The sequence below is a fragment of the Sprattus sprattus genome (assembly GCF_963457725.1).
Source record: "Sprattus sprattus genome assembly, chromosome: 6".
NCBI lineage: Eukaryota > Metazoa > Chordata > Actinopteri > Clupeiformes > Clupeidae > Sprattus > Sprattus sprattus.
Genome location: NC_137925.1, coordinates 23,013,177 through 23,028,674, shown reverse-complemented (window position 1 = coordinate 23,028,674; position 15,498 = coordinate 23,013,177). Strand labels below are relative to the sequence as shown.

At 49.4% G+C, this 15,498-nt stretch overlaps 1 protein-coding gene across 1 annotated transcript in view; it reads right to left on the bottom strand.

The window, feature by feature from the left end:
* Nucleotides 1–322: 322 nt before the first annotated feature.
* The window catches only part of pcdh19 (protocadherin 19), a gene marked incomplete at both ends in the record, with an annotated part of 53,058 nt that continues 37,882 nt past the window's right edge, over nucleotides 323–15,498 (bottom strand). Inside the window, one exon of the mRNA XM_080840182.1 lies at nucleotides 323–912. Within this exon, the coding sequence (XP_080696308.1) occupies nucleotides 323–912 (590 nt within the window). The remainder of the gene's footprint in view (nucleotides 913–15,498) is intronic.

The following is a 15,498-nucleotide window of genomic DNA, read 5'->3' as shown; positions in this document are numbered from 1 at the left end:
ACTGCACATCTTCCCATCGTTAGCTTTTTCCCTCTCTCTCTCTCTTTCCCTCTCTCTTTCCCACTCTCCTTCTCTCGTCACCCTGGTCCACTTGTGTTGCCGCTGTAGGGAATGCTTTGCTGCAGACGCGTGTCCTCTCGTTTACCTCCAGAGTTATTTATTTTTCCCCCTACTCTCTTTTGAGTGCGCACACACACGCTCACACCCACATAGACTGTCTCGTGTGCGCTCGTGTGTGTGTGTGTGTGTGGCAGCGGTGGGGGAGAGAGGACGGGCACTATCCATGGAGGAGAAGGAGGTCTGGGGGAGCAGCTCTGAAGGGTTAGAGCACGATGTCCTTCAGGCGCTTGCTGCCGGGGGATTCCTTGTCGCGGGCGTCCTGCAGGACGTTGATCTCCCGCATGGCCGGCTCACTGTCCTTGCCCTCGGGCTGCCGCAGCAGGCTGTGGTTGGCGATGCGCTCTGCGTCGCGGCATTTCAGCGTGTTGTAGCCGGACGGCGGCATGGGCTGCGACTGCGGCTGTGCCTTGGCCACCGGGCTCTTCAGGTGCACGGGGGACGTGATGGGGCTGACGTTTTCGCGTCCGTTGCCAGCCTCGCGCACGGGGCCTGCCACGCAGCTGCCGTTGGCCTTGGGGCTGCACATCATCTGGTCGCACCCTGCCCCTCGCTTGCCCTTCTGCTCGGCCCTGTCTGCCTCGTCCGAGCCGTCCTTCCCGAAGGTGGCAAAAGTCCTTTTGGCCGTGCCGCAGGTCTCGTAGTGGGGCACCTCCATGGTGGGTTGCTCGATGGCGATGACGTTGCGCCCGTGCTCCGGGGACTTGACGCGGGCGGGGACCCGTGGCATCCAGCAACGGTCCGAGTGGCCGAGGATGCGGCATTCATCCTGGCAGTGGAAGCCTTCAGAAGGGTCTGTGGATAGAGAGAGAGAGAGAGCGAGAGAGAGAGAGAGAAAGGGAGGGGGGAAGAAAAAAGAGAGCGAGCTGTTAAATTTGCCTCTTTAAACTGGCCCAATTCCCCAGCTTAGACTCATTTGCGCTCTAGTTTCATGGGCTTCACCATGGTTTGTTATGGCGCTTTCATCTCCTGCGTACATGTCAGTGCTGATCGCGGGGGTAAAAGAGCCAAAGACTGTGGCAACATGAACAGCCTTGCTTTATCCCCCACACACTACTTCTACCACCACCCGACCCCCAAACTTCCATTTTCTACTTTCATGTGTGATGCTCCAGCCTCCTCACAGCCTTCTTTAGACTTATTACTTTGACTTCACACGGAGGCAGGGGTCGGAAGAACTTCTCTAACAGCAATTTAAAGGGAGGACTGTTCAAATCAAAAGTCCATTCCAAGCTCATGCATACTTGGTTTTTATAGTCAAGTTGAGATGAAGGGCTAGTTTAAACAGAGCCGTCAGCCAGGCGACAGGCAGAAACACGAGAGAAGCCCTGACTGTTCAAAATGTAATAATATTTATAGCTTTAGTTGGGGGAAAAAATATATGTTTGAGCCTTTATTTTTGGTGTGAAACGCTTTGTTGTGTTGGGGTGGGGGGTGTATTTCAAGATGATTTTGTTTTGAATCACCAGACAAAAGCTGATCTTTCCCTTTCTCCCTCACCTTCGCTCGAGATGAGGAGGCTCCTTTTTTCCGTTTTGCTGCTTTCTAAATTTCAAAAGGATTTTTTTTTCTCGATTTGTTTCCCAGCAGCCAGCTAGAGATGCTCTTTCAAGCCGCCACTTTTGAATCCATACATATTTTATCATTGGCCATCTGGACAGATAACTCACCAAGGGCACTCAGGATGCACAAATGCTTCCCCAAATAATCAACAAACAGCATTGGCTTAGCCTCTCTGAGGGCAGACCTCACTCAACAAAACACATGCCGCTTTTTACCAACATATTGCACAGATATGGAAGCCCACATGGCTGAACTGTTTCAAGACAAAGGCAAGCCTGTAATTATGATATCCTAGGACAAATGGCCTAGATTATCTGCGACCACAATACAGGGATGGGTGTTCACCACTCTGGCCTATTCAGTATAAGAAGAACATTTTTCTAGAACATTCTACCTGACCCTGCGGACAGGTCCATGGCGCTGTCACGGCGTGACGGACGTCGAAGGTGACATGACAAGATAGTGATGAGGATTTCCATTGACTACCTCCGCCTGCTTTCGAGTTTGCGTCCAGCAACCAGCATCCCCAAGGCCTGAGAGATTGGCCAATTAAAAATCACTAATTATCTGTTTTCCCCCCTTTTACCTCGCTGAACCTCGAGAGGGCACCTCGGCTTTGGGCTCGCGATCGATATTTAAAGATTGGAAGCCGCGCATTCCCGTGACAGCCCTGCCCAAGCTGTCTTCTTTAAAGCGTGATCGGGGAAGATTGACGGATGGGAGGTTGAAGTTGACGTGGTGGGTAGGGTGGGGGGTTGCTGGACGTGAAAGGGTGGGTGAGGGAGGGAGGCTATTTCAGCTCCACTCTGGCAGATGCGAGGGCGTGAGAGCCTTGCTCGCAGCCATGGGGAGGCAGTCGCAGCAGCAGCAGCATAGGGTGACGATAGCCCATGCTTGACAGACATCAACTTCACATCATGGAAAGCTTCATATTGAAGAAATGTGACAAAAGCTATTCCTGTGGGCTCCCAATGTGTGGTTTGTGTGGTGCATGTGAGAATGGTGGATATGAGGGATTAAACCACACACATACATACACACACACACACCATACACATAACTGATCGAACATTTGCCTTCACATGTACCAGTGAGAATGGAGAAAAATGGAATGGAAAATAAAGCTCCGGATCGACTGCGGTGGCTGAAGTGGCTAAAATTTAGCCCGTAATTACCAGCCCTCAGAGCTCACACAAGTCCCCATCTTGAAAGGGCTTTTCATCACCAAAAGTCAATGTTATCACCATGGCAACAAGAGTGAGCCTTACCATTGTCCCTAACATGGCAGAGGCTGGTTAGCCCACCTGCTATAGCGCCGTTAGCTTTCTGAGAATTCCCATATCAAAACGAGCAACCAGCAAGCCTCCACTCCCCCACAACACCCCCGCTCCTCGTTCAAACCCCCGGCTATGCTCACACACTTACAGTGGAGGATTAATCTGCATCCTGGGCACCAATAATGCAGCACTAAACAAATTCAAATCATATTTTTTTTTTCAAGTGCCAGGAATGGTCTGAATACAGACAGACATTACAAAACTCTCTCTCTCTCTGCCGTCATACAGAGGGACACGCACATACACTGAATATGCTTTTTTTTCTCCCCCCCCCCCCCCTCTTCTTTCAGAGTCTCCTGGGGAGCTATTCTATCGTAAATTGCATCGTTTTGAAAGCAGGACGCCATCAGCGGTGCGGTTGTCACTTCCTGCCAGGGCACCATCCACAGAGCCCACAGATGTTTCACTCAAAGGTCCCCAGCAACTATACAACAAATTGTAATGAATGAAAAAAAAAGAGGGAAAAAAAAGAAAAGAAAGCAAACCACCGAACGGGAATAAAAAGAAGAAAATATGAGGACAAAAAAAACTCTTTTCCGTCTTTTTCATGGGAAGTGTGAAAAAGCCCGGCGGCTGACATTCAGTGCTGCCGATTTGATGTTATTTTCCCTTTTTCTAATGATCCAACCAGAAAGCAGGGTCTAGTGACTCCCCTGCTGCGAATGACTGCTGAAAGTCATCAGGAAAATAAGCTTGCCAATCAGTTCCGGGAAAAGACTTAAAATACAGCACTGAGCAGTTTTATCAGTGGGAACATTTCCTATCTTGGATTTAATACCTATTAATTACGCAGCACTACATCAGCAGGTGGTGGTGGTGGTGACTGCCTAGCTTTTCCCCCTACTGCTCCAGATTCAGAAACTGAAGTAAAGTTTAATGGTGTAAAAAGAAACGGGAGCATCCCACAGTCCCTGGGTCCTGCTGACAAATCGGAAATGTTTTTTTTTTTCTTAATTTGGAATTTGCAAGGATGAAAGAATGGAGAGACATTGGGGAGCATTTTAAATATGTATGCCCAGATAGACGCGCCTTTGCATTGCTTCCGCGGTGCCAAGGAATAATAAATATTGCCACTTCAAATGCAGGAGCTGAATCCTCCTGACAGCTCTCGCCATGTTCTTTGCTTGTAGTTACCTGGAATAACACTGCATGGAGTTCTGCCCCGGAGGGATGGGAATTCACCTGCTTCCCTTCATTCTCCATTTCCGCTCATGTGCAGGTTGCAGGTTTTGTATAAAGCGCGCCAGTGTGAGGCACATTTCACCACCACAATCAAAGTGAATGGAAAAGTCACAAGGTTATGGGGCAAGGTGGGAGCTGGGAGGAGGTGAGGGAACGGAAATGATACAGGCTTTCAGGAAAGACTGACATCGATACACACTTCCTCAGTGCATTGTGTAGCCTCTTGAACCGCCACACAGCTGTGTACACCTGTAGATGTTGTTTGTTGTCCTAAATGTGTCTAAATGGAACAAATTACTGAAAGGCTGGACCTACAACCCTCCTCCCCTTCCCCCCTCCAAAACAGTGAAAAGGAATAGCTTTTCATTCAAAGGAAAACAAGATGATTCCAAAACTCTCTGAGCGTTTGCCAGTCTTCTCATCCCATTTGGCAGCCGACGTGCTCCTGCTTGGAAAACAGACTATGTTTTGCCTCCAAAAAAGACAAAGACAAACCTCCAGGTTCACCATGGTGATGTAATCCTGTAGAGCGAAGGCAGTGTAGTCTTATGCTGGTTAACAGACGAGCTTGCTCTCTAAGAGAGACTGGGAAGAGCCTTTCATGTGGATTCGTGGACAGAGTGCTAAAATGCCGCAGTACCACAGCGTGGCTGATTTGACAAGCTTTCACGAGGCTCTGAAATCATTGGGGCCTTGCAGTTGTTGATAAGTGCTTACAAATCTGTGCTTAAAAATAAAAAATGTCAGCTTTACATAATATGAATTATGCTGTTACACTGCTCAACATCCATAAACTGGGCAGCCGCACTTTCACCCTGCATGCATAGCTGTGCTTACAATTTGACCTGAACCTTGTATAGCAATTACGGCTATTGCAAATGCATTTGAATGAGAGCAGGCACATGCTAACGCATGAATTCCCCTCATATCTGCGGCTACTGTTCAGGAAAAAGAAAGCTTTTAAGGATCACCTCATTTTCTAATTATATCTCGCTGTTGCAGACCCGCAAACATAATAGTGAGAGTGAGGCATACTGTAAATTGTTCAATGAAGCCCAAACATTTGATTTTGTTCAGCAACAAACAGCGTTAGTATTGTCATTATTTCTCTTGCTTCTGGGCTGGTTGTCCGGTTTCTCCTCCAAATGGAATCCAATTGATAAAATGATACTGGAGTCAACCTCTGGGAAAAAGAATAGGACCGGGGAGGGGAGAGGCAAGTACCACAGCCGGCACTCTGCTCTGGTCTTTTCAGCGAACGGCGTGAGGATGGGTTGGAACAAGCAATGAATGAGTGAGGGGTGGATGGAACATTAATCCCTTTGACCCTTTTAAGGACAGACTGGAGAAGGTCAGTCTGGGGAGATAGATTCCGCTGCCACTATAAAAGCCAGCTTTTGGTACCCAGCCTCAGTTTAGATATGGAGGCACATTTCTTGTAAACTTCGAGGACGTTGCATTTTGGCTTGTATCTTCCCGTGTATGGTATTGTTCTTGTCTTCTCAGACCTGCTCTCCAGTGTACTAAGATCACCTTTAAAATAGGCGGAAACAAATAAGGAACAACCTCGACTGACTTTCAGCCAAGCAAGTCGAATGCAACATCTAAAGGTCCCCTGGAAGGTCTCGACGGTCTCTCTATCCCCCTTACATCCAGACAAACGGGTCAGCACACAGGCCCGGCGTCGCTCCCCTAACACCAGCGGCAGCTGCAGCCCTCCGCCGGCAGAGCTGGCCCCGGCTTCCTCCACAGCTGCCCACGAGGGAGAGCCCAAGTGCTGCTGTCATGCCGGTCAGGCCAGCCCCAGCCTCTCCCTCATAAATCAGCCCGGAGCCCTGAGCCCCGCGGGAGGGCAAGATGGAGTGTGATGGGCTTGTTTTTACAAACAGTGGAGGGGCACCCTAGTAGAGCCACACGGCCGACTGCTCGGCATGCAGTGCAGAGAGCAGCCCTTTCCTCCTCCCCTCCTCTCCTTTCCTCTCCTCTTCTCTTCTCTCCTCCAGCTCTGTTTCCTTCCTTTCCTCATCCCATTCCTTCCTTCCTTCCTTCCTTCCCACACTCTTTCTTTCTTCCCTGCAGCAACCATATTTCCCTTCTGTCTTTCATTCATTCAAATCTGTCTTTTCTACTCACTGTTTCCTCTGAAGAAGCAGTCATTTTTTAGAGACGGAAGAAGCTTTTTTTGGGTGAGTGAACCTCCAAGGTCCCCCCCCCCAACCCCCGGCTCCCCCCTCCAACCCCCCCCCCCCCCCCCCCCTCTCCTCCATGTGCTCCCGATATTAATTATTGAGGAAATTACTCTCGTCGCGTGGCCTTGTTAGGGCTGTCGTTTGGTTGGCAAGTCAGGGGAGCTCTGGCAGACCCGCTTCCATTTCTTAGCATTAGTACCAGTCAATTTATCAGGATGTGATTCACAATCTAGTCCCGCCGAGTAGCGGTGAGTGTGTCTGACAGTTAAGTCACTTCGGCAAAAGCTGCGTGGTGATTCCTCGCCGCTCAACGCTAGCTGACGGCCCAAGTTAGTTCGGGGGCCAGCAACCTGCCGTCCTAATTTTTCCTCTCCTCTTTCAGCGACGTTGCTTTCATAAATTACTTTAAAGGCAATAGTGAATCATTGCCAAGTGTGGCGTATGTTACCCCTACAACCCCCCTACCCCATCCCTTCCTCCTGCCCTGACTGCCTAGCAGTCTCGCTCCTGCACGCTTCTCGTGGCAGGAGCCGGGGCTAAAGAATGAATCCCTAAACTGGTGTTGACAAACAATGCAGTAGCTTTTAAATTGGTACAAACAGCATCTGTTTAACAGCTGTGTAACAGCACAGAGGGAGGGGAAAAAAACAAACGCCTCGGCGATGCTGTTTTATAAATCACTTTGTCATCACGGTGAGCACTGTTTTTCAGAGGGAGGATGTGCAGGCCGGTGGATGGCTTGATGCTCTGGTAATGAGCGTGGCTCGCTGTTATGATGACATGCACTGTGTGTGTGTGTGCGGCTATCCAAGCCAAGGTACTAATTCTATTTCTCAACACGACACCTCTTCACACTCCATCATGACTTGGCAGCTTATGTCTCGGATCGCTTTTTTCAAGTGCACGTGGCAGGGCAAAAACACAAGCTTGTTTTTAATATTGCACTTTCGGTACGTTAACAACCACTAAAGTGCATATAAAAATAGACATGATTTAAAAGCAACCACTGGCAGGTGATCATTAATCAGTAAATTAGCAATCGATAATCGATGGACTAGCACTCATGCTGGGCAGTCTGGCCTATAGTGTATCCACTCAAAAATGCCATAAAGGGGCACAACCACCCTCAGGGTACCGGACCGTGGAGATGCACTGGGATCTTCCTGAGGAGACAGTGCATAACGCAGCACTCCACTGCCACCATGTAGCAGCAGCACGCTAGCCAGCTAGTCCAGCACAGCTCTCCAGATACCCCTATCTCAGCCTTGCACAGTGCTCAAGCAGTACTACACACACACACACACACACACACACACACATAGGGCGATTCCATAGGGTCAGACCAACCTCTAGGAGGCCTTGGCGAGAAAAGGAGGAGTATTGAGAGGAAGAAAAAAGAAGGGGAATGGGAAAAAAGGCATAAACAGGATTTAGTCCTCTGTCCTTCATGGGTCTGAGGAAACGCAGACCCTCTCATTAGTCGAGGGAGAGGAGAGCACAGAGGAAGCTATTGTCATGGCACTCCAGGCCCTAAGTCGCTTTCTAATGGCGGACCTCAAATTAACCTGACAAAGCCCACAACCACAGCGGCCACATTCATTGGCACACACACACACACACACACACACACACACACACACACACACACACACACACACACACACACACACACACACACACACACACACACACACACACACACACACACACACACACACACACACACACACACACACACACACACACACACACACACACAATTCTCCAGCCTATCAGGGCCCTGTGACTGCATGTTTTTTTCTCTCGTTTTTTAAAATGTATTTATTTTTCCACTTTTTCCCCAGCTTTCCTGTGTGATTCCTTGTTGAGGACATCTTTAAATACATTGTAACAAATACTGTGCGTTTTCTGTGTTTAAGCTTGACCGAGCTATCTCGCTAATTTGCTCCTAAACCCTTGAGCCTGAGAAGACCGAGAGGGACGAAGCAGACAGTCAATTACATTGCGAGGGGACGAGCTGGGCTTTGGGGGTGGTTGCATGGGGGTAGGGCTGGAGAGGCGCAGGGGGAGTTGGGGGGTAGGGACTGTTGGCTGGAGGACGCACTCATTGGCTGCAGAGGATGAAATGATCTGTGTGAAGCACATTCACTGAAGTCACTGAACCCTGCTTAAATTTCCAGGCAACAGCCTTAGCCTATGAGATCTTTCTCTATTAAGGATTTATATGCTATTTGTAAGAAGATTGAAAAAAGATCAAACCGCATGCAACCCAAGGAATTTAAGTATTTTTCAGGGCAGTGATGGCAAAAAAATAGATATGCGGGCTTGTTTCATGTAGGACTTGTTTTTATTTTTGCCTGTCAACCGGCTGCCTAAAATCTTGCTAGACTATGGCATGCTTCTCTGTGCAGTCTTTAGTTGAAAACAAATATTTGTAAACAACATAAAAACTGTGGGGTTAGATTTCTGATAGCTAATTAGAGAGAATTTACTCTGTATTACTGTATTCCCTGTTACAGACAGTAGCTATGCTCTTTGTAACTTATGTTGTGTATGTCAAAATAACAGCCTGATACTCCACACATATACCTGTCATCATCCATTACAGGCCTCTACAACACTCAGATTGTGATACATTTACACTGTGTGTGTGTGTGTGTGTGTGTGTGTCTTTTCCCTGCTCTGTGTTTCCGAGACGCTTGTGGCATTCTGCCGCAACGAAACCAATGTGCCTGTCTGCTGAAGACTGACAGAAAAAACCCACCTGGACACACACACACACACACATACACACACACACACACACACACACACACACACACACACACTGCAACCTGAGCTCAACAAATCAATGTGTCTTCCTTCAACAGCTGGGGCCCCAAAGGCTGGAGCGGAATACTAACGTCTCCAGACTTCCTCTCCCAGCGCGCGGCAGCTCGCACCGAGCACCTTACATAATTAATGCGATGTGCCTTCTCATTCAGGGATGTTCATTCTGTGTCAGCCTCAGCTTTAGTGTTGTGTATTCTGTTTTATCTTGGTGCAGGATCCTGTGCATTCCTCCAATAGAGCCCCCCCCCCCCGCCACGCCTCCGCTACCCACCCCAGACACACACTTACACACCCACTACCACTGTCATTCCCTCTAAAACACCCCCAACACACACACACACATACACACATTTAATTTTATCCTCCTACTGTAGTTTGCATGGTTTCTGCTGTTCTTTTTCACGTCCCCTTTCACTGCAACTTAAGCAACACATGGAAGTAGGTCGACGACGGATGGAGAAAGCATAACCAAGCTGGTTTGCTTCTTCATAGCTTCACTTAAAACGAGCTACTGTTGTCCCAATGGAGGGTGACAGTCGTGTGTGTGTGTGTGTGTGTGTGTGAGAGTGTGTGTGTGTGTGTGTGTGTGTGTGTGTGTGTGTGTGTTGGACAGAGGGTTTGAATGCGGTGTCTTGCTCTGTCAGACGTCAGGGCCCACGCTTTTCTATCTCTGACCAGCGCAGTGCGGTGAGCTGATCCCGGGGAGAGCCGGCTCAGGCTCCAGCGAGGTGCAGTGAACATGACGGACAGGCTCCTGCTAGGTCTCTCTCTATATATGAGTGTGTGTGTGTGTGTGTGTGTGTGTGTGTGTCTGTCTGTGTGTGTGTGGACAGGCTCCTGCTAGGGCAACAGAACCAGCGCTGCTCCTCCAACCGCCTGGTGTCAAACCCAGAAGATGGAGTAGAGAAAAAAGTTGGCCGGGGAAGATATGAAACAGCGGTGGGTTTCTTTGCCTGTGTTTGTTTCTCTCTCTGTCTCTCTCCATATGTGTGTGTGTGTGTGTGTTTGGGTGGATAGGTGTGAGTGGGTGGATTTAGAAAGGGTTGGGAGGGAGGGGTGAGAGTTTCTTCTCCACGGGCAACAAAGTTTGGCATCTCCAGACACCAGGGCTCTCTCTCTCTCTCTCTCTCTGCCTCTCCATTTTTCACACTCGAAAAAAAGCCTCCCCAACGACACGCAGTTCAACTAGATAAAGACAAACATCGTGTGATTGTTACGCAACTTCCCAGCGGCTTGAGAGGGAGCGGGTTAAGTAAAGCGTAGAACATGAGGGCTGGTAATTGGATTCTCTGTGTCTGGTGCCCACTGTTGGTGGCATGCTGATCTGTGACATTAAATGCCCTTATCTGTGACAGGGCAAGCGCGGGAGAGCAAAAGTGACGGGTCTCCTGCGCTCAGCGTTCGTCTTGACCTTACGCGCATCCCCCCCCCCCCTCGTCACATATCTGGCACATGTGTGGTACGGATTCCTCCCGGGGATGGTATTTTTGGCCGTGTAGATCTTAAACAACTCAGCATTTGATAAACACAAAGTGTCAGACTGGAAAACCTCACTACGCCCACTGCACTTCAAGTAAGGACTGTGAGTACACACACGTGTGTGTGTGTGTGTGTGTGTGTGTGTGTGTGTGTGTGTGTGTGTGTGTGTGTGTGTGTGTGTGTGTGTGTGAGTGTGAGTGTGAGTGTGTGTGTATAGCGGTGTGCACATGTGTATTTTAGGTGGGAGGGGGTAGTCTCTATCAGCCATCTTCAAAGAGCTGGCACAATATCTGAGAAGGGCAAGACATGTCCTTAAGGAAGTCGACGTCACATGAGCTAATCATCTCTTGTGGCAGGATATTAAATTAGACGTCTGTTCCGGAGCGAGCGAGGCGCATGGGGTTCAGCTGGAGATTTATTAAGTTTCTCTTTGTTTTAGGCCCCATTGTCGTGCTAATACGAGTGCTCCTCTCTGGAGCTTTTCATTATTGCCGTGATCGTCGAGCCTGATAAGAGCACTGATGAAAAAAGAAAGACGGGGGCCCCTCTCCGCATACCCTTCCGTGACCCCTGAGGGGGTTGGGAGGCGCGGTGCTTTAGGGGGTGGGGTGGGTTCTTGGCTATGTGGATCTCAAAGGCCACGGCAGTGCCGCTCCCCCCCCCCCCCCCCCCCCTTTCTGTCCCTCTTTCCAGCTCCTCCACCCCAGCGTCTTTGGAGCGACCTGCGGTGCACTTTAATGGATAGTGCATGAGGAGCGGAACATCATTAAAAAGCCCATTTTCAATCACTTTCCTGTCTTCCGTTAAACTTAACAGCCATCCTCCCCCATTATGTTTTATCCTCCCTTTTAAAGGGGTTCGGGCAAGAGCCTAAAATCATGAAGGTTAATTGGCTCCACGGAGAACAAATTGATCGAATTCCGTTCTCGTTCGTGGAAAACCTTCAAAAGGGAAAAAACAATGACATGGAAATGGAGAGGATAAATATTCTATTGGCGTTACAAAGAATGTGGAGTTGAGTAGAGAGTTGGAGGGGGGTGTAGGAGACTTGGTTAGTTCCTGGGGGAATATAAAGGTTGCATAAACATTGGATGAATAGCCCTGCTTTGACGCAAGAAAAAATTTGCACATAAAGGTTTTCTTTTTCTGTATGTGTTTGGGGAGGTGGTGTTGAGGGCGGGGGGGGGGGGCGACTGCAGCCCGCCTTTATCAGTCGCAGTCACACATGCCTTCTGGCAAGGTAGGGGGAGCCGCCCCGCATCCACAGGCCTCGACTGATCTCCCGTCTTCTGCTGGGTCTTTAATCTTTCATCAATAGGTGATAATCTGGCCCGGCTGCGGTCATTTTGTGTGGGGGGAAGATAGTCTCGCTGGAAATGGTGAATTTTAACGGGCTGAGCTCATCGGAGCAAGGTGACTGAGGACACGCCGGCGGAGGGAGGTGAAGAGAGGCGAGGCAAGGGGCTGCGTACGATTAAGGCTGCACAGGCCGGGACACAGGCAGCGGACACATCCAGCTCTTTCCTGCGGCCATTACGAAAGTGAGCAAGACGTCTCAACATCTGCCTTCATCCATGTTTTATGGATCAGGACTGTGTGTCGTACCAGTGTAAGTGTGTGTCTGTGTGTCTGTGTCTGTGTGTGTGTGTGTGTGTGTGTGTGTGTGTGTGTGTGTGTGTGTGTGTGTGTGTGTGTGAGAGAGAGAGAGAGAGAGAGTCAGAGAAAATGTAACTCTGTAGTTTCCTCTCGAGGTGCAGGAAATCTGCACTCCGAATGATTTGAAGATGATAGAGAATACGGTATGTCTAGTGTATGTGCTGAAGGAGTTGGAATCCTGTGTAAATGCGAGCAAACAGGTAATGGGAAAGCGAGGGGAATAAAGAAGTGAGAGAATAAAGGATGGAAAATGATAAAAAGAGACCGCAAGAGGAGAGGGGAACAGGGAGTAGATAAAAGCAGAATATTTTCTGTGGGGAGGGAACGGCTGTGAAGCTTTAGCCAGAATGCGTGTCAGGGAATGAATGAGAAAGAGGGCTGAGACACACACACACACACACACGCACACACATACACACACACACACACACACACACACACACACATACACACACAGGGTCTATGACCACTGCACCAGACACCTCTGCAGTTCGTGAGATCATGTTTGTCCACTATAACTAGACTGTAGTGTTCTGTTGCAGAGGTCATTCAGTTTGCACAGGTCATTGAGGTTGCACAGGTCATTTTGGTCGCAGAGGTCATTGAGGTTGCACAGGTCATTGCAGAGCCGCTCTCTGGATATTGTCATTACATCACAACAAGCATTTCTCCTCCCCCCCTGCCGCCAGGCCAGGTAGTGTTGGTGATGCAGTGGATGAGGAGGTGGGTGTGTAGGAGTTGCTTTGAGAGACTGTGTGGTGTGTGTGTGTGTGTGTGTGTGTGTGTGTGTGTGTCTACTCCCCCACCTCCTGGCTTGGCAGCCTGTGTCGCCCTGTCTGATCCCATCCTCGTCACACTGACAGGGTGGTTCTGCTTCGCCTCTGTTTGTGAGGTACTCCTTTGGTTGCAGACAATTGTCTTTTTTTTCCCTATTTTCTTTTTATACACCTTGTCCCCCTTACACACATACAACCCCACCCCCTCCAAAAAAGAAAAAGAAACATCAGGATCTATCTTCGCCTTCCACCAGGTTCCATACAGTATCTTTATTTAGATGCTATTTGGGCAGGAACTGAGTCTCTTCTTTCTCTGTGTTTCTATCTCGAGCCCCTCATTACCGTTGGATGAGGGCCTCCTGTGCTTCTACAGCACTGGAGCTCAGGATGGGCTGACTGCCGGTTATGTCATGATTAGCGAGCGGACGGGGCTGCAAAGGATCCTGAGCCTCCGGCCCGGAGATGCCCGTGAGAGATGGCCAGGCTCAGCTCCCGAGGCTTGTTACCTGTGGGCTGGCGGCTGGTGAGTGATGCCGGGGCTGGAGAGAGGCCATGCCTCAGGAGAAGCCCAGAAGGGTTGGAGCAGATGGGGCCGGGGTGGTAATTTGGTGCTGGGGGAGAGGTGGATGGGGTGGGGGTAAGATGGAGGCTGTTTGAAGTAGGGATGGAGGATGAGCGTTATGTAAGTGGAAACGATGCGCCCTCTCTCAGTCTACATCGCTAGTCTTACAATCTGACTGCAGGGAAAGCCAAAATCAGGTTGTGCATCTGTGCGTTTCTCTCCTCCCCCCCCCCCTCTCTCTTTCACTCCCTCTTTCTCACACTTTGTACTTTTCTCCAACACCCCTGTCTGCATTTTCGCTTGCTGTCTCTCATTAACCTTTACATACGCACAAGCTTTATTCCATCTTCCTCGCTGTCTGTCTCAATAACACACAAATAGGACTTAGACTCTGGAGCTGCGAAGCCCATCAAAAACCCCTTTCCGAATATTACCTTCATCTAATCTCCCTTTCTTTGGATCAGGACACAGCCTGATCCTCGAGCCCCCCCTGCTCCTCCTCCTCAGGGCGAATCGGTGGTGAGTCTCAGACGTGTTGAAACAAACAATTGAGATTCGGTTGGTGTTTTTTTCTCTCTCCTGCAGGAGAGATGATTAACACACCTTTTTTTTGATGCGACGATGCCATGAATAAGCAATGGAAGCTGCGGCGGCGACGGCAAGTAAGCGGGCGTGTTCCATTTTCGACTGCTCAACCGGGCTGCGATGACTGTTTGCGAAAATGAGCTGTCAGAGGAAGGCTCGCAATGAGATACATCAGCCTCATTCTCGACCCTGGAAAATAATGAACTGTTTCCTATTTCTCCTCTGATATGTTCAATACGCTATCCATAACAAGTGCACTGAAGATAAGCAGCTCTCTCCCGCTGATTAAATGCACTGGGAAGGGGCTTCGGAGAGATGATGCCGTTTTCTGGGGGGCGGGGGGGGGTTGCTATTACTGCCGTGCTGCGGTGAGTCATGTGACCGGGGCGAAGACGTTCTGTGTTTGTTGTGTTGTGCTCAGGGCGAGGCCTTCTTTTCCCGATGAAATGACAGAAGAAAAATGAGACACCACAAAACAAAACAAGAAGGCCTCACGCAGAGAAATCTTTAAGTAAGGTCAGTTGGCAGAGAGCGTTCATGCGAGTACTGCAAAGAGCACAGGAAGACGAGGAGAATGACATAAAAAAAGCAGAGCCAGGCCAACAGTTCATACTGGAGGTTCTATTTTAGGAGTGGGATTTTATATGATCATAGAAAAAAAGGTCATGAAACGAAATTAACTCGATTAGGTCAAACATGGCCTTACATTACTGGCCCTTTTAACGATTATGAGGGAGGCATGGCCCCCAGGAATGCCCTGTGAGTAGCATCTGTGATTCAATCAAATGTTAATATTATTTCCAATGCAGTCAGCTCCCTGGATGCATCCTTGGACGAAGATGCACAGAAGCGAGAAGAGAAACACTCCTACCTGTCATGCTTGTCTCTCTCCTCCCTCCCCAACCCCACCCCCGCATTCCACCGCCCCCCCTCCCCCCCCCCAACACACCACGACCACCACCACCACCACCTCACTCAGCTTTAAAAATATATCTTTCCTTCTCGAGACTCCTTACTACAGTCTCCAAGCTCAGCTCAGCTCGCAGGTTGTCAACACGGTGCTGTTTTCTCTCTCGCTGCCTTGATTCTGACACTGTCAGCATTTTCATTAGTAGATCAGAGGACGGAAACTCCAAATGCTCCCCAGACTGAATTTAGGGCAAGGCGCCGGCAAACTGACGTGCCGTTCACTCCACCGCCGTTCCTTTCATTCAGCGAAA